We start from the raw sequence: 21,258 nt of genomic DNA, 5'->3' as shown, positions 1-21,258 counted from the left end.
TCACTCGTCCTAAAAACTCTAAAATGAATGCACCATACAAATATGGCGGGGTCTACTTTCCTGACTAGAAATTAGGTCAAGGTCGCAACGGGCACCTGCACTTGACCTTCACATGTAGGTTTTTTTTTTTTTTTTTTTTTTTTTTTTTGCATATGATGTAAGTTTGTTGCACGTTTCAAAGTTATACAGAGGTTCAATTTCTTATTTTCTCTATATAACAAAAAACAACATAAAAATAAGCTGCACACAGGTAATGTATTATTATTATATTATTAATCATATAGCTCTAATAGATTATCTTCTACACATTGTGACAAAGTATCCACATGATTCTAACGGTTTAGTTTACTTTTAAACTAAAAACAAAGAAGGTAAAGAACAGATATTTGACAATTTTTCATAAAAAAAATATGCAGTACAAAAATATCATTTGTTCATCTGTTGCATATAAAGTGTCCACATTTAAAACAGATGGGTTTTGAACTAAACATTTATATGATTTATCTGATGTGTGAAATATGGCAGCTAAAATATGTCATCTAGTTCTGTGCATGTATTTAACTAGTAAACAATAAACTTTTTGAGTTTTTAGAGTAAAAAAGAAAATGCTCCAATAATATATTATTTCTTATTTCAATTAACTCATTTTTGGGCATGTGACCAGCCATTTCCACATGTTCATGTTTATTCATAGTCTTCTATACACTGTTGAGAAAGAAAATAATTCCCACCAAGAGCAGTAACAATTTTTTACAACTAAGTGTTAGGTAGAAAAATTTCCAACAAATTAGAGTTTTTCAGAGGGAAACAAATGGCTCTGATCCAGGGCTGTATTGTTCTCCTCCATTCTATTCCGCGGCCATGACAGTGCTGCGTCCATTGCCTTCTCCCCACCAGATGTCTCTCCTGTAGACTGGGAACAAGACAGATCATCTTCCAGGTCTGGAGCTGCCTGATGACAAGAAATAAATAGATCATGTACAAGTACTCTGGTTTTATTGAGTTCAGGTCTGGAAATGCAGCCTAAACATATTAGCTAATTAAGATACAAATTATTGTATAAATTTTGCACTATTTCTGCATTTTAATAATTAATATACATTTGATAAAAATTTGTTGCAATTTTAATTTCACACTTTCTCAAAAAATCTTCTTTCTATCATTTCTCTGAATATTTTCATGATTTATACCTTGATGTCTGATATAAAATTATTTTACTTCTATTATATTTGAAATATGACTACCTATGTCAAAACACAATATTTTAACAGATAACAAACCTGTAGATTGTACTTGCGTTTCAGTCTCTCTTTTATCAGTAACCCTTTCACCAAGGTCTTCCAATTAGTAAGTACTCGCTTTTCTTTTTTCTGATAAAGAAAATACATATATTAAATCATTTCCTATATGAGAGTACATCTAACTGCTCTAAATGTCTTAAAGCTGTAAATCTAAATAATACATACATGTATGTTTATTATATTGTGAAACAGTACTGTACATAGATAAATTAAATTTAATTAAGTATTGGATAAAATTATTTCCACCTCCCCTCCCTTCCTCTTCTTACCTTTCTTTATTCTTCTTTCTCTTGATCCTACCTTAATCCAGGTTCTTACCTCAGCCTCCCTCCCACTGTACTTTATATGTAATACCCTTCCCTTATGTGATCCAGGCTCTTACCTCAGCCTCCCTCCTCTCTTGTTCCTCCTGATCCTCATCCCAGGCTGCCAGTAGGATGTCTTTGTGTTCTTCACAAACTATCCAGCCATCCAGCCTGAAATACAGCACCTCATATATTATATCAAACAGATATGGTATATAAATTATAATCATGCTATATATTACATAAAATATTATCCATATATACATATAATATCAAAAACATTCTATATTCTCAAAACACAGATCTAGACTGTGAAGGTTTAGTACACTGTGACAATTGTCTATATATCTTACACAGGACACGCCCATCCACTGTGGAAATCCCAGCCTGTCATGGCCGCCGCGCAGTCTATGTCCAGCTTCTTGGCTACACGATTCAATCCTGGAACTGAAGTTAATAACAATTTTTTTTATTCCTTGCATTCTTGAATTTTTATGTTTAGCTATGAGAACTTTCTTAAAGTCTAATTACAGAAATGCATCTAGTGCTTATTTAATACTGTAACAAGAGAAGAAAGGTAAACAGCAGTGTAGTGGGTTGCCTTAGCTTATATACAGTTAGATAGCAGCCTCACTGCTACTGTATGGTTAAACGAGATTGATGTAGGAGGTCAAAGTTTTAAAAAAATGTCACATCCAGACTTAACCTACTTTGTAGGTGGACTGTCCCAGCAGGCAACATGGAGGGTTTGAACAGCTCCACATTACCATACTCATTACGGGGCACCTTGCCCTGAAATATAGTAATGACATGGATTTTATTACACACAATCAAGTTAAATTTTATTGGAACGTTCACTCAAATTTATGTCAGAACTCTTTTCTGTCATAGGCTAATATTCTGAACCTAGAAAAAAGTTGAATTTTAATGAAAAAGAAAAAAAGAGACAGAGAGTCTTTCCACCTGCCGCAGATCTCACAATAACATTGTGTTAGCTGTGAAGGTTATAAAGAGTCTTACATCTACAGCAGGGGGAGGGATATAGTCCTCACACTGCCAGCGACCAAACACTTCCAACAGTGGCTCCTCGTTGTTCGTCCTGGCTCTGTTCTTGGTCATCCTGGCCTTGACCTTCTTGTATGGCTCTTCTCCCACTCGGACCACCAGAGCCTCCTTCAACCACGTCTGCCTTGAACATAACTGGAATGAAGGTCAAGACTATTAGTGTGATGAAATGTGTATTGATAAAACAGTATGCCTGGTTTTGAACTGATCTCTTACCTGATGTATCAAAGTTAACTGTAAAAGATCATCTTTGGGCATTTCTGACAACACTAATTGAAACATACATGTATTGTGCTCATTTAAGCAAATAACAGCAAACATTTTATGTTATCAATGAAATTTTGAAATATTTAAGTTTTATCAAATTTGTTCTGTCTAGTGCTGTAAGGTTGCTTTAACATCCTAACTCACTGTATGTTACATTAGATGTGATATTGTGTAAGATGTAATATTGTGTTAGATGTGATATTATGCCCTGCTCCACTCACAGTATGTACACACTGCCTGGCATATATTGGCTCTCCCTTGATATATCCTAGCGGTACTGCAGTGTCAGGGTAGATAGCCTCAAACTTCAGCAAATGTCTCTTCAGGGCATACCTGAAATAAGTACACAAAGCTTTTCATAGGAACTTATGATTAACTTTACATTAAAGACTAAATTTTGACATTCTTGTTACATTTGCTCAACAAAAATTTTAAGATGGATGTCACTGTGCTAGTGTTGCCTGTATCACAACATAAGCTTTATTTTCATTTTAACACAATGCTGGTTTCAAATTCATGATAAAGGCAATACAAATGTTTTCAACAGATCTGCCATTTAAAGGTCATTATCATTATCATTATGAAAGTAAGTGCTGTATAAAGCAAGGTGATATCTTCAGCAAATGTTGATATCAGTGATAACATTTGTACTCACAGTGGATGGTTTTTGAACTCCGTTATACTTGTGGGAAATGGCTGCTTCAGTTGCTGCACTGGAAATACAAAATTTAGTATATGTACATAAAATATGACTATCTGCTACCTTACAACTGTAATTTTCTCACTAACCTCGTTCTGTTTAAGAATAAAGCTGTAAAACTATGTCACATTATATTGTGTTAAATGTTAAATGAGAGACTTTGTGACAGTGCATGATGTTAGGTATGATTTTCAGCCAATTTTTATTGTGTTAGGTGTGAAGACCTCACAAAGCCATTGTGTTAGGTGTGAAGACCTCACAAAACCATTGTGTTAGTTGAGACAGAGTTCAATATTCCAAGTTTTCCCCTCACTTTGCAGATGTTCATTCTCCCTCATCTCTCTATGGAGGTTGGTTGACCTGTACGGACCCAGCGTCTCCGTCCACCACTCCTGGTCAGTGCGGAGTTTACGAGTGTGCGATGAAAATTTAGAGACATATTTCTGGGTCAAATCTCTCACGCTTCCATCTGCAAAATAAAAGGCAAATATAATGATGCATGCACAGAACAGTTCTGAAAACTGCAAATATACAAACTAAGAAACTCCAAACATATTCTGTCATATTTGCCAAGGAAACCTGGAAACTATTTCAGATTTTATTTTTTTATCTGAGACTAGGTGTAAAAACTCAAATTCACAATGGACCACAATCTCTGGCATCTTTACCATTTTCAAATCCCAGGATATAGCTGACTGGCTGCGTTGCACTTCTCTCCAGCTCATGGGGCTTGGGAAGTCTTTTGTTTACACAGTCAATGCCTGGAATATATCACATGGAATTATTACACTTCAAATAACAGAACAATGCCACTTCTACAACAGATCACACTGAGTACAAAAGACAGCACCTTACTTTAACTAGTCATCTTACCTGGATTAAGAAATCTACCCAATTGTGTATACATTGCAAATTATATAGTCATGATACCCTCTGCTAATATCAGACATAATTTTAGGTTGTAAAAAATAAGGAGCATATTGATGGTGGTTTTACGACTGGGATCTAGTGGCTGCCTAATGTGGAAAAAAGCCAAAGAAAATTCAGACATCTGATTTAAATTAAAACAAAATAGTCACTCCATATGTTATTGTATTATCAACGCTACTGGCATTAGTGTGAACACTATTATAGTAACTTACATATCCACTGTCCATCTGACTCCAAGTACACCTCCACCCACTGATCTGAGCCTGGAGATAGGAACAGGTTGTTGAAACAGCAATACATGTACGATGACATGTAATACAATGCAAAGAGTACTGTCACAATACAATATGGTAAAATAAACAACATAACGCAATACAATGGTATGCACTGCCTCCACTACACTGGGTTACAATACACTACAGTTTACTACATTACAATTTATATTGTATATCATACTATAATACAGCAAGCAATATTTCAACATTAAAATTCATCCAATCACCTGCATTACCATATCACAAATCAAGCATTATGGCATATTTTCAGTTTACACAAGTATACACTTGGTCAAGTCCACAGGAATTCCTCCAAACCCACTTTCTCCTGCCCAAAAAGGGACATACCTTGTTCTTTAACCATGGTTTTGGTGATCTTGACACTGTCATCAGAGTCCGAGCTCACCACTTTCTTGTTGGACTGTTTGGTTTTCTTGCCACCCCGACCACTTCTCTCAGGGCTGCGGAATTTGATCACTTCCACGTCAAAGTCACTGTCAGATCTGTGAACACAGCAACAGTGTGTTAGGTGTGACAATGACATTGTGTTAGGTGTGATAATGACAGTGTGTTAGGTGTGATATCCTGTCACATTACCTACATAGTGCAAGGTAGTAATCCAACACCTTTAAGTCAATTTGTTATGCCAAGTTTCAAGTAAAACATTCACAACGTATATGACAGTGGAGGTATTATTTTTCATCACCTTTTACATCATAATTACTAAACTTTTGTCTTAACCTGTGAACACAGCAGTCTGTGTTGTGATGAATGCATAGATAGAACACACTATCAGGGGACATTAAACAACATTTCCTTTACACCTACCCACTGTTCTCCAAGTTCTTCCTCCTTGCTCTCTTCTTTGACTTGACACTACTCATGTTGTCTTTATTCCCAAACTTGCCACTAGGTGTCACCACTTCCTCCCACTCCTCATCACTACTGGGGTCACTGAGGTCAATTACTGGGACTTTGGAGGCACATTTTCTCTTCTGGTTATTTTTAGTCTTCAACCTTTGAGATGTCTTGGATTCCTTTGAATCTGAGGAAGAATTTTCAGTAGATTTCTCAGATTTGCTCGCACTTGATTGCAATTTATTTTTCCCACTGGATTCTGATTTTAGGTTCTTTGATTTGCTTTTTGATTCAGTCTTTGCACTCTTTGCTGCATTTTTACTTTTCTTGTCCTCTTCTTTCTGTGTAGCTTCAGTCTTCTTCTTGTCATTTTGGAGGGTTTGACTGTTTGGAAGACTCTTGCTTGAACTTGGAGATAAAACTTCAGGACTTGTTTCCTTTAATGTTAGCTTGGACACCTTTGAAAGAAAACATACATATTTCATTTCAGCATGCATTAATGCAAGGGTTTTGTTATTTTAGTGAAGAAGACAACATCAAGTGGACCTTTAAAACTACTCAATATGTTTTGAACATGTACAATGTAGTGATATTTGAGTCAAACCTCAAACGTAATACATGTAAATCTAAAGAATAAGAAGTATTTATCAAAGGAATCTACTAGGGTAAACTTACTTTTCCTGGAGGTTTGAGGGAAATAGGTTGAAATGATAACACCAGCCTTGCATCTAAACCCAAAGTCCTCAAAACTATAACCACTATCTGAAAATACAAAATCAGATATTTACTTAAACCGGTGTTTTGGCATTTACTACTAATGGTATTCATCAAAAGACTTCTGGTAATTTGCAAGGACAATAAATATAATATTAACTGAAATGAAATAAGGACTTGACACTGATTAGGTTTCCTTAAAAACAATTATTCCCTCTTCTTCTGGGAGCAGAATTTGGGGCCAATTGGAGAAGGGAGGGTAGCCATCACTTACCCCCTATCACTTATAGACCTAGCTATGAGTAGATGTCATGTTTAGGAGATATGCTGTGGTTTTAAATGCACTTACATGCACAAGCTCCTGCTCCGAGGCTACAGAACTACTCTCGAACCTGCTGACTAGAACATCTTCCTGGAGAGGTCAGAGATAATAAAAGAGTTATAATTATATCCCTTTCCATTAACCTTTAACTCTTACAAGCAATTACAAGGGGTTAATTATGAAATCTTCTATCAGACTGATTATTATTTATTTTCATTATTATTGTTTTTTTTTTTTGCTTGCCTAACTAATGTGGATTCAATATGTCAGCTCTTCAAATTATAATATGTCCCATTAACTGGCAAGAAGGGCAGTTTCAGCACATCTGAGTAACAAGGCACTCACTCACCTTCAAACCCGTGTCAATTTCATCGAGTCCTGGAACAATCTGAAACTTGTCACTGCACCACCCCACTAACTTCAGTATGGAGGAGCTGTCATAGCTCTCTGGCTTGGTGGTCAGGAATCCCCTGGGGATCAGGGACAGGGCCTGGGAGTGGAGGAGGGGGCTGTTACACAGATGACTTCTCTGGAGTCCACTAGCCAGAAGACACAGGAGGTGAACCTGGGAGATAATAATAATAATAATAATAATAATATATTTTTACATGGCATAGACTGACTAATTTACACAGTATTTTCAATAAATTATCTTTTCATATTTGGAGTATAATTTTCACTTTAAAAAAAAAAGCAAATATAGAAGAGTTGAATTTTACCAGCAAGCTTCAGGAATTTCAAATTGAAAACGAAATTCATCAGCAGGCAAAAACAAAAATATCAATGTTCTTCCACTCCCTATGTCTTACCCTGTGCATGTTTTCCCTAATCTCCTTCTGCCTTCTGTTCAACATCCTCCTCACGTATCCCTCCATGTCAAACCCTTTCTTTCTGAAATAAAAAAAAATTCTTTCTGGGATATATAAAACTAAATACTTATTTTTATACTATACACTCACAAAAGCAACCCTGCCTGTGCCCCATTTAAAAATTCATCCTGGACAAATTCTACACATTTTCTAATTTAATCATAAAATTTTGGCCACTTTTTTTTTCTTTTCTTTTTTTTTTTTTTTTTTTGTCCCAAATAAGCAATATCCGTTCCTTCCAACACAACTTCTCACTTTTTCTTCCCTAGTAAGTCTGGGGCCTCCACAGTGATCTGTATGGGCTTTGATGGGAGCTGGCTCTTCTCTGTCTTCTTGCTGCTTCCTGGCACATCTGAAAGGAAGAAAATAAGTGCCATGGCGCACATGATTTTCACAACTGTTAGCAGATTTCTCAATCACACATTTGTAGTCATACATAACTCAAAATGAGTGGGACACTTTCAGGGCCAAAAAAAATGTATGCATGTATATATATGAATTCAGATGTGCAATTTTACAATTAAAAAAAGTATATAAAAGCAAATCATTATTGTCATTTAAATCTAAAATGATGTGTCATCTTATTCAAAGGAGACACTTGACTTCCCCTCCATCCTTCTCTCACCCTCTACTTCCTCCCAGTCAGAGTCACTATCCTCTACTATGGGGTCCTCCCTTTTAAGAGCAGGGGCATCGGTCTCGTGTTGCAATAGTAAGTCTAATGGTGTGACATCCACAGAATAGTTTGTATCATGACCACTGACATTGTCATCTACATCTTCAAACCCATCACTATTATCTTCTTCTTCACCCTTCTGTTTCTTACTCTGTTTTGCGGCAGACATCTTTTGAATTTTCTTGTCTGAAGTCTTTTTCTTTTTGGTTGATGTAATGTTGGTTTTGTGTGCTTCTTTCAGATTTGTAGACCGAGTCTTGTTTAATTTTGATGAGTCACTTTCCTCTACTTTTGACCTTTTAATTTTATCATTACTGTCAGTTTTCTTTCTCTTAACATGACTTTCACTACTCTCCACTTTCATCCTTTCTTTGCCTTCAACTGAAGGTGATTTCTTCTTTTGATTCTTGGCTTTTAGTTTTTCAGACATTTTCTTTAATTTGACGACTGGCATACCTGTATCTTTGAGTATTTGTGATTTCAATTCATCAGATGAAACAGCTTTGTCTGATCTTTTTGCAGCTGCTTTTATCAATCGTGCTTCTTGATTCAATTTTTCAGACAGTAATTCACATATGGGTGGATAAGGCCGGGATGTGGAACTGCTTGCCAAAACTCTACTGACTGTTACTTTCCCTGGTTTTCCACCACTTTTCCCTACCTTCTTTGTTCTCAAAATGGTAGAGTCTGATTTGCTTGAGACTAATTTAGTTTTCTTTGGTACATCATTGCATACATCTGTAGTCAAATCCGACCCACCATCATTTGATCTCTCAGATTTTATCAACTGTGCTTCCTGGTTTAATTTTTCAGAGAGTAATTCACATATGGGTGCATAAGGCTGGGAAGAAGAAGTACTTGACGGACCTCGACTGACTCTTCCTGCTCTTGGCTTTCTTGCTAACTTTTCCACCAAAGTGGAGGTGTCTGATTTGCTAGAAACCAATTTCGTCTTCTTAGGGATGCCGTGACTAGTAAGGGAGGTCAAGTCAGAACGTGTCCTCTTTAACACCTTGACCGTTGATTCTGATCTCTCGACTGCTGCACTGACCTTCCCAATGGTAGAAATGCTGGCCCATTTTTCCTTTCTTTGTTCAAAGCCAACATCAGGGCTGTCCATCCTATGTGGGGTTGTCTTGTTTATCTTGCCCCCTGGTGGAGAGGTAGGAGACTCAGGGGCACCTGCCTCATCGCCTGATAAGAAGTACTTTGATGTCTCTGTATCAAGTGTAGTAGTGCACACCTTATTTAGTTTGTTGTCAGACATATTGCTATCACTTTGTTGCTTTTGGTTTTGAGATTTACTTTTCCTCCCTCCTTTATTTTGTTTGGTTTTGGGATTTCCTTGAGGAACTTTGTCCCCTTCATCTGTCACCTTGTCAACTTTTCTTCTTTTGACTCTTTCGGGCTGAGAGTTGACCGCTTTGGTAGTTTGCTTTTCATTGTGACCTCTCTGTGGCCCATTAGCCAATTCTTGTCGCTTTCTTCCTCTTTTCATTTTTCACAGATTTCAAATCCAAAACTCTCAAAATCTCATCACTGAAAATAATAATAACAGAAATTCAGTAAGACAAAAGTGCAATCATTTTGGTTCAGACAAACCTCTATTCTAATTCATGGTGCTAAAACTTGAGCTGTTAGGTGGTGTACTACCTCGGCACTGTGGTAATAACCAAAGTTGTATCTACACTTAGCTCTCTTGCAATGAAGAACAGTAAATTTGGAGCTTTGCCACACTTTCAACGGTTGTTCCATTATGAGAGAGAGAGAGAGAGAGAGAGGGAGAGAGAGACATACACACACACACACACAGAGAGAGAGAGAGAGACATACACATGCTCGGCTGTCACCTTGATTGGATAGTAAACGGTTGTCGTAAAATCGCTAAAAGATATTAAAACCCGGTGCATAAACTTGAAAACCACCTAGGACAACCTCAGACTGCCACATTAATCCAATACAACGCAAAAATAAACTATAACAAGTGGTTAAAGCCTTCAAACCGAATGTCGTAAAGTCCCCATATACCTCCATAGAGACAATAAAATAGAATGAGCTTCTGAAACAAACCTGATCCAGTTCCAACAGAATAATCGAAATAAAATACTGCCGGGCATCGGAGCGGCCTAAAACTTGGCACGCTTACCGCTAATACTGCAGGCTACATCATCCCGTCGCTCGTTTGTAAATTCCGTGCACAATCAAACCGTAAATCAAAATTCCACCTCTGATGTTTAAGTTGGTCCACTCTAACCTACCATTACGAAAAAGAAGCCATGCCATTGGACAATGCGACCTCTGCGGTTACGTCATTTCCTGAATTGGATTGTTGAGAGGACCAAGATAAACATCAGGGGTGATATTTGGTGATATTTGGCTTTACGGTTTGATTGTGCGTATGCCATGCACGGAATTTACAAACGAGCGACGGGATGATGTGGCCTGCAGTATTAGCGGTAAGCATGCCAAGTTTTAGGCCGCTCCGATGCCCGGCAGTATTTTATTTCGATTATTCTGTTGGAACTGGATCAGGTTGGAACTGGTGACAGCCGAGCGTGGACATACACACACACGCACACAGAGAGAGAGAGAGACATACACACATGCACACAGAGAGAGAGAGAGAGAGAGAGAGAGAGAGAGATATTACCCCATATGCAGTCTACGAAAACCCTAAAGTTTCTTATATTAGCAATCCTACTTATGATTACTAATATGCACATATTAATATACATGTACATGTATATCAGGACAGACTTATGCTCATAGTAGCAGTGGCAGGCATGAAACTGCGTGTTGCTGCTCAAGAGTTAGTAGCACGAAAATCCATGCGTAGTTAGCACTCCTGTTGACGATTCTGATATGTACTTTCTGTGCACAGAAAGTACATATCAGAATCGTCAACAGGAGTGCTAACGTATGCTAACGCATGAATTTTCGTGCTAAAGAGTTAGGTACATATATTTACGTTTCACCACGCTTTAAAGTGCTCTGAACATTATATAGAGACACCAGACATCCTTAAGCCATCTAAAATTTAATTATGATTTTTGCAAAGGCCTTTGATTTCTTCGATCAACGAAGAACTTTCATAAATTCTAATTTTGCTTACCTAACATCTCCGCAATGCTTTCCCTTTACAATGACCTTCACCTTAGAGTAGCCTCAAACCCAAATAAACGTGGTTAATCTCCTTACAGGTTGTGGGGTTACGGTAATCTTTGCCACGCTCGGCTGGTGTCAACCCATTTATGTTGGACTGAAATATTCAACCTGCTTATTTGTCCTGCAATTAAGATAAAAGCCTTGGCAGTGTTGCTAAAATATTAATGACATCAATTAAATGATTCCTCACAAAAAAAAAAAAAAAAAAAAGAAAGAAAGAAAGAAAGAAAGAAAGAAAAAAAAAGAAAGAAAGAAAGAAACAGCTTGATGGTACATAATAGGCCCTATATATATATATATACTTCTAGTATAAAGTACAATAATTTATTTTATTTCATTTCATTTTTCACATAACAAGTGCCCAAGCCATTATTACCAATCACAGTTTCATTTTTCCTTGTGCAAACATTTTCAAATTCCATCTTGACTACGATGCGTTAATGCCAATGTTTTCATCATGCGAATTTTTTAGCGGCATGACAAACGCTATCAGTCCACAGTTTAAACACACGAATAACAGACGCGAGGACAGCACCGTGGTTATTTGCCGACAAGGTCACCTTCGGTAACAACACGTTGCTCGCGCAGAGGTAAAAACAACGTCATATCGTCCGTCGAAAACTTCCGCCTATAGCGTTTCCCCAGCCTGTGTTTTGGCCGGAGTGGTAGTGAAAATTGTCTAGTCCCTGCATCAGTAGGTTGGTAAGTGGTGCCTATTAATGGTTTTAAAAGAAGTGCTTATTATGTATATATGCACCACACAGGGGTGCTTGAGGGGGCTTTGTTGCAGTATGGTTAAATTTTCGAGTGTGGAAAATGACAGATCATATCACTGTCAATATATATTGCTATGTTAAAATAGCTGTGCTCATATATATGGTGTTGATGTATGTTTAAAACTGAAATGTCAAAAAGAAAATATAAAGGTTTAGAACAGTACTGCCACTCGAGGGCTAATACATTTGAGAACATTTCTCCTAGTACCTATGTATTAAGTGGTGACTCAGTTGACCGCCCACTGCGAGTGTGTCGATCTGAAAAGAGGGGGCGGAGTGGGGGGGGGGGGGGTCATGGAGACACACAATGCAGAGAGTAATGGCCCACTGTGCTGCAAGCATAAATTATTTTGTATATTACACAAGTGAAATTGTACACCCATTTTCGTCTCATTTTGAGGATTTTTACCACTAACACATTATCTGTGCGTGTCGGATATCACGTAGGCCTACGTGTCGCCCAGTTGCCTGCATTAAGTGGGTCAGTTGGACTATCTCTACACGTGTGAGTGCAACCCGGATGAGCACTTAATCATACCTGTCATGGGGACACACCCCACGTCTGTGAGACTTAATGCGCGTGTTCGGAGTTTTTATCTCAATTTTTTTACAGACTGAAATATATCCTCAATTTTTTTTTCTCCTCTGCAGCTGTTCACTTGATCTAGACGTTCAGCCAAGCATTCCCATACTTAGAAACATGGCTACGTCAAGCTTGCGGAAAGCTCGCCAGCTCTGGTCGGTGTCGCAGACCATCACTTCACGTAGCACGTGCATCTCGCGCTCAGGTGCGTTGTCACAGCTACAGAGGCTCGCTAACATTCCACAGCAGACGACGGGGCAAGTGAGGACCGCGGCAAAGAGGGCGGGAAAAACTGCCAATTTGGAACCTGATGAACCTGGTACTTTTATTTCTAATCCAATATAGACCAAACTGTCGCTTAAAAGTTTTAACTTTTGAAAAATTGAAAAAAAAAAATTACAACCCATTTTGTTCTTAATCCACATATTTATTTTGTCTCATTTCGAGAGAAATACCCTTTTCCTGGATTACAGCTTTAAGATGACAATTTTAAGTATTGCCTATTGAAAAAAAGTTCCGAAAGTTTAATAAAATTTTAAATATCTGATTCCTTCAGCTATGTATTGTAACCAATGTGAGCAAACAAAGAACAGAACCGCCTGTACCGCCATAGGTGTGTGTGGAAAAGTCCCCAAGGTGGCGCACATGCAGGACTTACTTATCCACGTGATGAGGGGGGTTTCCATATATGGGCACAGAGCCGCCCAGATGGGCGTGGTCATCGATGAAAGGGTATACGACTTCATGTTTGGGACGTTGTTCAGGTAATTAATTCGAATATTTATCGAATGCGATATTGGAAACTTATAAGATCGCATGTAGACGTATATGCATATTTTTGTTCATTTCATGTTGTAAAAAATACTGATTTTGAGAACAGTATTTTTAAAATAAATTCGAAAATTGTTGCAGTCGCGAAATAAATTGTAACTTTTTTCTGAAGTGCCATTAAATATCAGTTATCATAGTTTTATTCATTCACTCGTGATTTCCATTCTTCCACAGCACCTTAACCAACGTGAACTTTGACCCCATGCGGTTCCGCTCCTACATCCTGGAGGCAGTGGGAGTGAGGGAGGAGCTGAAACAACAGTACTTGGAAGCCTGTCAAAAGAAGGGCGTGGCACCGGAAGAGTTCAGCAGCGGTCCCGCCGCCTGGTTCCCGCCAGATGGCAGCACAGACGAGGATACGCTCGACGAAGAAGGTGCGCGTTTCTCCTATCTTACAAATTGCATTTTTCTCTTAGTTAAAGATGGTTTTTGACTTTTGTATTTGAAATTATCCACCCCGCATAAAGGCAAGGAAGTTCCCCAGTGAGCACACCGCATGGAGATCGCTTTCCTACCATTTCCGTACGTCGCTCTCACTTAATGCGATTTTGCAGCAGCGGTTTTCATTGTTCCAACATAGCTATGCCGCGATTTCAACAAGGACTCCCATGGATTAGAAGATGATATGCCCGGAGTTCGGCATTGCGGATGCTCAGCATATGCTTGTTAATTTCATTTAGTTTTCTCGTAGATTTTTTATCAATTCTGGTTGTTTTTATTTCTAGGTAAAAAGTTCACCCTCACCAACGACGTCCCTATATACGGAGCTGACATTGCAGGTGTCCGACAGATGATCGTGTTTGGGTTAAAGGGGATGTCCACGTACGCCAGACACGCCCACGTGCTGGGGCAAGACATGAAGGATATCGGAGCGTTCGTTATGGAGGTCAGCGGATTTCAATGATATTAAAGAAAATGATAGAATAGCAATCGCGTAAGCTCAGGGGTTTCAAAAATGTTATAACCAAATGGATCTGCACTTATCATATTTAGGGAGATATTCAATAGCTGTATTAAGTCACCTCTGTTGGTTGAGTTTAACTTTGAATACAAGTATTAAATTGTGATCTACGTTCACGCTCCATTCCATTTTCAGTGATGATTATTATCTTTAAGTCATTAATGACTTTTTGGGTTGTGTGAATCGAGGCAGTAGGCCTATATAGGGGACTAGGTAACATTATTCTAGCATGTACTTGTATGTACGAAAAATGTTTTTGCCACTTGTCAAAATGCTTAGTGCGTTACTTTTAATCTTACAAAATATGACCGCTGTAGGATTCTTATTTTTAGGTGTTTGACTTTCTTGAGAACGGCCCAGTGGAGGAAAGAAACGATCTGGCAGCCATGCTCGGTTGGGCGTTGAAGGTCGGAGAGGCCAATGTCAAGGTTATGGAAAGGTTAGACATAGGTCACCGTGAACAGTTTGGGGCACCGTCGCCAGCACAGGTGTCGACAAAACCAAAACCCGGCAAGGTGAGGCTTTGGGCATTTGATACCAGATTGGTTACATTAAATGCCCATTTCTGGGAATATTGAAGAAATTACATAACACCATTGAAGAAAGATATAGCCGAGGAATAAGACGCATAAAAATAGTAAAAAACTTCAGAAAATAAAAATATTATTTAAGTAATGCAAAATTGTTATCTCCATAAAAATGGGGTGCGTTAAAAGCAACATCCATTAAGAGAAATTGTATTTTTCCCTTTAAGATTAACGTTTTGCATGAAAATATAAACATGAGAAGTGAAATTCTAGGCAATTCTGGTGTCGGGCCACGACATGCACGACTTGTTGAAGATCCTGGAGGCGACAGAGGGTACCGGGATCAACGTCTACACCCACGGGGAGATGCTGCCCGCGCACTCCTACCCATGGTTGAGGAAATTTAAGGTAATTGGCGTGCAAGGCTCACAGGAGAACGACTGGCGCCATCCTCAACCAGAGACGCCACTGTACATTTCCATTTATTGAAACTTCACTGTCAAACTATTTGGGTATTTGCTTAAATGCTTTTGTACGTGTATCTGACCTGGTGAGGGTTCTAACTTTTCTGAATCAGAATCAGAAATATCTTTTGTACCATTTCAGCACCTTGCTGGACATTTTGGAGGGGCGTGGCAGCTTCAGCAGTTTGAATTCCCGACATTCCCTGGTCCCGTTGTCATAACAACCAACTGTATGATTGAACCAATGAAATCGTACAAGGACCGCCTTTTTACTTTGAACGACTGTGGTTGGCCAGGTGTTGAGCACATCGACGTAACACGTGACATGGACCGCGTGATCAAACTAGCCAATGAGCTGAAAGGGTTTCCCGAGGCAGACGACAAGACGGAAGAGCAGTTCCTGAGTGTGGGATTTGGCAGAGATGTCCTGTTAGACAACGCAGACAAGGTAGGGGATGGTCAGGCTCTCCATTTTTTAAAATGGCACTTTTGTTTGAGTTTGTTCTGCGATGGGAATGCTGGTTTTTTCCGTCGTACGAAGTACCCGTTGTCAAATGTTGAACGTTTTCTCATATTTGGATTGATATATTCGCAAGTTGAATTTCTTGCTGGTTTTATGCAGTTTAAACCGTCACCGACCGGCTGTTCTATTCAAATAGGTTATTGAAGCAGTGAAATCAGGCGAATTGAAACGCATATTCGTGGTTGGTGGTTGTGACGGCGCCGAACACAAGCGGAACTACTTCGCCACTCTGGTGGACAGCTTGCCGCCAGAGACCGTGGTCCTCACCATGGGATGTGCCAAATTCCGCTTTAACCGTAAGGAGCTGGGGACGCTGGGGACAACAGGTGCTCTCTCTCTCTCTCTCTCTCTCTCTCTCTCCCTCTCTCTCTCTCTCTGACACACACACACACACACCTGTTCTTAGTGTACAATAAACACCTTTCTCCCCAATAAACTCCAACATGTTGTGGTCATCACTTTCAGGTCTGCCCCGTCTGTTGGACATGGGTCAGTGTAACGATAGCTACGGCGCCGTGGTGGTCGCCAACGCTCTGGCAGGGGCCTTCGAGACCGACATCAACTCGCTCCCTCTCTCCATCGCCCTGTCCTGGTTCGAGCAGAAGGCGGTCGCTGTTCTCCTCTCTCTTCTCCATCTTGGCGTGAAGAATATTCGCCTGGGGCCTGTCCTCCCGGCCTTCATCACGCCCACTGTGCTGGATATCTTGGTAGATAAGTACCAGATATCCGCCGTCGACGTGCGACATCCCAAGGAAGATTTGAAGCTGATGATGGGGTCTTCACAGTAGAAATCAACGGGGTACCACAGTTTGGATGATCACCATGGTGACGTGAGCCTCGAAAAGGACCGGGGTGACAAGGCCATGAATCCCATTGAAAATGATAAATTTATCTGTAATTTGAGCCACACGAATCGCCGATAGATGATTAAACATTAACAATTATCCATTAATTTGATTTAGCATTATGTCTGATTCATTAACAAGAAGTGACATTAGTAGGATGGATGATGGACGCTTTGAATTAGAGGTTAAAGAGATTCAGTTAAAGGTTATTAGCTTCTAGTTCAGACGAACCATTCATGGAACAGTCCCGTTCGCAGCAATTTCAAAGATTTTTTCTCTGGAAAAGTGGACCTTTTTTTATTTACTGTCATTATTGACCCAAGAACTTAGAAATGGCATAGAACCTTGATTACATTTTGATTCATAGTGACCATTTTTTGGGTCCAATGGGTGGTTCTTCAGGCCTACCCAACTACCAGACACGGCCTGTTTTTTCCTACCCCAGATCCCTACCCGCGGTCTTAGGTTACTGGCGTTAGGATCAAGGTCAAGACTTACCGGTGCTTTATAATTATTATCGAACAAAATGTAAATTCAGTATTTCTCGAATACCCGCCCAGGGTGCGTGGTGTTGAGTGCTTGTAACTGTCTAATCGCGAAAGCTTAGTTTTATAGTAAATAAATGCCGACATCAGGGTAAACAATTTTGCACAAAATTTTAATAAACCATTGTAGCAAAAAAATTATTTTTCATGCATTTTGTCTCAAGTGGGTCAAATTTATGATAAGTCCTACCGCTGTGACAGGAATGGAAGTCCTAGAAATAGAAGTCCGGGGACCATTATAATAAGTGGTAAGGGTTAGACGGAGTATGGGGGTTAGAATATGGGACAAATGTCACCTGTGCAAAGTAATGGGGAACGGACTACGGTTCTTCGCGGACTACCATTCCTGTCACAGCGGAGCAATAAGATGGTGACAGGTCGTTGTGCGGCGACGTCGAGGTGTCGAAGACATAAACACAAGCATAAAGTACATGTATTTATTTCTTCTAACATCTTAGTTTTAACAGATGAACATTACAACCCTGAACGAGAGTTAACGAGAATGCGCCTTTAATTGAAATGGAATTCTACCTAATTTATATAACAGCAAGAATCTTGATAACAGTTAAACCATGCTCTTTACCATATGCAAACCATTCAACTTTTTAATTGCAAATTTCAAAGTACCAGGTTATAAGCTACAACTGTTGACAAAACAAACGCAATTATGACCAAGATACTTATGTGCCATACGCGATATCCAGCAAAATACTTAAGTAGAATATATCACGGACGTAACTTTGAGACAGTAAAAATACCCAGTTGCTCAAACACTCTGATAACTAAATGACCAAAAGTTAGAAAACGGTAAACAGAGATGTATTACATACACGTAAAACGAGAGATCTTACGAAAACAATGTAGTAAGAATAGCTCAACTTTCTATTGAAAAATGCACCCTCTACTGTAACCCGTTTTTTTTATGAAATCTACTAACTGAACACTGTTTAGTGATGCGCTTTTTGTGTGCATGGTACAAAAGGAGGGGTCCATTCTATTTAAAGGGATAACAACTCTTCGTATGAGATCTATATTTCACAATAAATACGTTGTAAACAGCTCACAGAAATATAATATATTCCATTTTCCAAAAAAAACGACAGTAATAGCAGTAAATCTGAAATATGTGCTTGTCATCTGACCACGTGACCTGCATATATGGCTATACTATGTAATAATCTCTTAAGAGTTTATTATAAAAAAACTTTTTAGAAAAAAACAGGGACTAACTTTGAATGCAGAAATGGATTCATTAACCATTGGAAAGTATGGAAAAATTGCTCTTTACCCCAGGATAATTCATTTTTTTGGCCAAAATGAACAGTTGTTATCCCTTTAAATTAAATCTGAGTTTTACGTCGACTGAAAATTGATAGCAAATTACCAATTGTTTTCGCTTATTTCGGTGCATATCCTTTTTTTTCGTAATCCAAGCAAGCAACACCACAAACTTCGAGGTAGCCTTAACAAAGTAAATACAAAAACACCTTACAATAACCAATCAATAATCAGTCTCAGCTAGTAAATTCTTCGTCGTTTTTTTAACGTCTTCAAACACGTGACATGTGCTATACGCAATAATTAATGACGTAGACCACTTGTTATAGGAGCATACTGACTACTTAATACAGCAGGCTTGTGGATTTCAAGCTTTTTTCAAAAGGGGATTAATTTTCTGAAAAATTCCCCCCCCCCCCCCCCCAGTTGACCCAATTTGAAAAATATCATAGAAACCAGATCAATTTTTTATTCCGAGTGGACTTTTTCCGACTATAAGGCCTGTACAGTTTGACAGCATACATGTCCGCTAAAATTCAAATGTTTTACAAACATAATTGCTGAAGACAGATTTTTCGTAGAGTCATAATAGTGATTAGTAAAAATTTGTGAACAAACATATTTGTTTTTGAAAATGACGGCCCGGGCCACGTTTACTTGCCATTGTGTCAACCGCTCATTGCCGTTCAAAAACTCACTCCTACAAGAATTGGTCAAGACGAAGAATAATAAAGTAAACAATTAAATACATGGAAAAATGAATTATATAATAATAAAACAAGCCTCACGAGAATTTGTCCAGAAAATGCACTGCATCTCTAATCTGTGAAACTTCTTGGAAGTTCACGATGGAATAAAACCAAAGTTTTCCTAGTAACACTATCCCTTATTACTTTTCTATACAAGTCGAAGATGTCACATAAACCGAAAAAACAAACGTAGTCTATTTCATAAAGGAGCCATTTCACAATATTTACCCCTACGCACACCCTACACCGAGCCAAACTAGTTGACACTTACATCCATAACAATTAAAGAGAAGAGATGTAACATGGGGTTAAAATGTTTCTTTTCCCTTAATTTTATAAGATACTCCAAAATAAAATATTTCATGAAAAAAATGTAGCGGAGGAGCAAATATTGTGGAATATATAAGTTACAAAGCAACTACAAGTAATCATACAACGCTTATTTCCTCCTCTTCTACCTCTAAGTTTTCAGATATTTCAACTTTGATGGGTTTTACTGGATTCCGACAGCCGCGACATCGACACTCTGTGCACGCGACACGCTGCACGTAGCACGGGCACCGCTGACCGTAACACGTCAGCTTGCCCGGTGTAGGAGTGGCGTTACCGCACCGGCAACCCTTCTTCTTCGCGTCGGCGTTCTGGTTTTTTGACGAGGTCTTTTTATTACCTGAAGTAATCGCGCTGTCTGGTTTGTATTTTTTAATCATACTGGAGTGATCGTCTGTGGGATATTTACGTTTAAGTTTTAGTCTGGGGGTGTCATGGTTGGTTAGAGTTACGCTGTAGTGGTGGTTCGACGTTGCGGCTTGCCCTTCAGCCGGCCCCGCTGAGGTTACTGTTGCCATGGCATCTTGTTGTAAAGGAATACCTGATAAAACCACCCCCTCACACAAAGTACTGCTAGATGTGACAGTTTGCTCGGCAGTGTTAACAGAGTTCGTGTCGTTTGTTGGAGCGACAATCGTGCTGTCCGCCGTTGGAGAAGAGAGCGACGGTGATGGAGGCTGCGCTGATTGCGACTGCTGAGACGACGGCTTTCGTCCCCGTTGCGTTAGGTGAGATTTACTGGGTTTGTTATTGTTTATCTTGGTTAGCTTCGGTGGTCCATTTTCTTTCAATTTCTTCTGAGATTCGCCATTGCTATACAGATCGTCCCGAAAATCCACCGCCTCTTGCATGATTTGTAATAAAGAATTACTCTCTCCATTCACGCTCCCTGCGGCTATCTTCTCCGCTAGCGGTGTACTCAAAATGTATTCACATAATTTTTTGAAAAGCTGTACTACGATCCTTAGCTGTGGTTTTTCTATGAACGCTTTATGGTCTTTACACCAACTACACTGTGGCTTAAGCCTCATTTTCCCACCGACGCAATCATTACACACATTATGCTGACAGACTTTCTCCACAGGACCCATAGGACGCTGCAATATCCCTCCACACACGTAGCACAGTAACGCTTGGCGAAGGAAAGGGACGTAGCGGTACAATTCACTGTAGGTGCTCGGATCGTTGGGATCCGATCGCATAACATACCTGCACGTGGTGACATAAAGAGATACCGTGTCCATCCTGCCCCTGTCTAGAAGGGATGGAAGTCGCAGCGAGGAACCGTCGGTGTGTATTTTTACCACATTGTATCTCCGCCTACGACGGGCTTTGTGTAATGGCGGTGCACAGAAAATGATGACGTCACGCACCCCTGGATGCTTCAGGTGTTCTTACT

The 21,258-nt window shown here is 39.3% G+C and overlaps 3 protein-coding genes across 4 annotated transcripts; 1 reads left to right on the top strand and 2 right to left on the bottom strand.

The window, feature by feature from the left end:
- Positions 1 to 241: 241 nt before the first annotated feature.
- On the bottom strand, positions 242 to 11,582 carry LOC106179829 (DNA repair protein complementing XP-C cells homolog). Its single transcript, XM_013563614.2, has 20 exons — positions 11,395 to 11,582; positions 8,232 to 9,821; positions 7,862 to 7,958; positions 7,547 to 7,628; positions 7,087 to 7,302; positions 6,765 to 6,827; positions 6,377 to 6,463; positions 5,672 to 6,159; positions 5,192 to 5,346; positions 4,781 to 4,831; positions 4,307 to 4,399; positions 3,952 to 4,107; positions 3,594 to 3,651; positions 3,160 to 3,271; positions 2,627 to 2,806; positions 2,317 to 2,398; positions 1,960 to 2,053; positions 1,684 to 1,777; positions 1,281 to 1,370; positions 242 to 952 (listed from the first exon to the last, which is right to left on the bottom strand). Exons 2-20 carry the CDS (start codon positions 9,778 to 9,780, stop codon positions 788 to 790), a joined length of 3,912 nt encoding a protein of 1,303 aa, XP_013419068.2. The 5' UTR covers positions 9,781 to 9,821; positions 11,395 to 11,582; the 3' UTR covers positions 242 to 787.
- Positions 11,583 to 11,966: 384 nt separating this feature from the next.
- Positions 11,967 to 19,050, top strand: LOC106179825 (uncharacterized). Of its 2 annotated transcripts, none has more exons than XM_013563608.3 (10): positions 11,967 to 12,149; positions 12,875 to 13,125; positions 13,363 to 13,570; positions 13,812 to 14,011; positions 14,363 to 14,523; positions 14,931 to 15,113; positions 15,399 to 15,533; positions 15,732 to 16,037; positions 16,249 to 16,438; positions 16,578 to 19,050. In XM_013563608.3, the coding sequence occupies exons 2-10, from the start codon at positions 12,924 to 12,926 to the stop codon at positions 16,898 to 16,900; spliced, it is 1,908 nt and encodes a 635-aa protein (XP_013419062.2). In that variant the 5' UTR covers positions 11,967 to 12,149; positions 12,875 to 12,923; the 3' UTR covers positions 16,901 to 19,050. The 2 variants fall into 2 exon arrangements, with proteins under 2 accessions (XP_013419062.2, XP_013419063.2); XM_013563609.2 differs by having other exon boundaries at positions 12,000 to 12,145.
- On the bottom strand, positions 17,926 to 21,224 carry LOC106179837 (uncharacterized). Its single transcript, XM_013563623.2, has one exon. The coding sequence runs from the start codon at positions 21,101 to 21,103 to the stop codon at positions 19,958 to 19,960; it is 1,146 nt and encodes a 381-aa protein (XP_013419077.2). The 5' UTR covers positions 21,104 to 21,224; the 3' UTR covers positions 17,926 to 19,957.
- Positions 21,225 to 21,258: the final 34 nt, after the last annotated feature.

Source organism: Lingula anatina, chromosome 10, assembly GCF_051362555.1.
Source record: "Lingula anatina isolate TDL-2025a chromosome 10, LinAna3.0, whole genome shotgun sequence".
In the NCBI taxonomy this organism is placed as follows: domain Eukaryota; kingdom Metazoa; phylum Brachiopoda; class Lingulata; order Lingulida; family Lingulidae; genus Lingula; species Lingula anatina.
The sequence above is the reverse complement of the archived record's forward strand: the minus strand, read 5'-3'. Positions and strand labels throughout refer to the sequence as shown.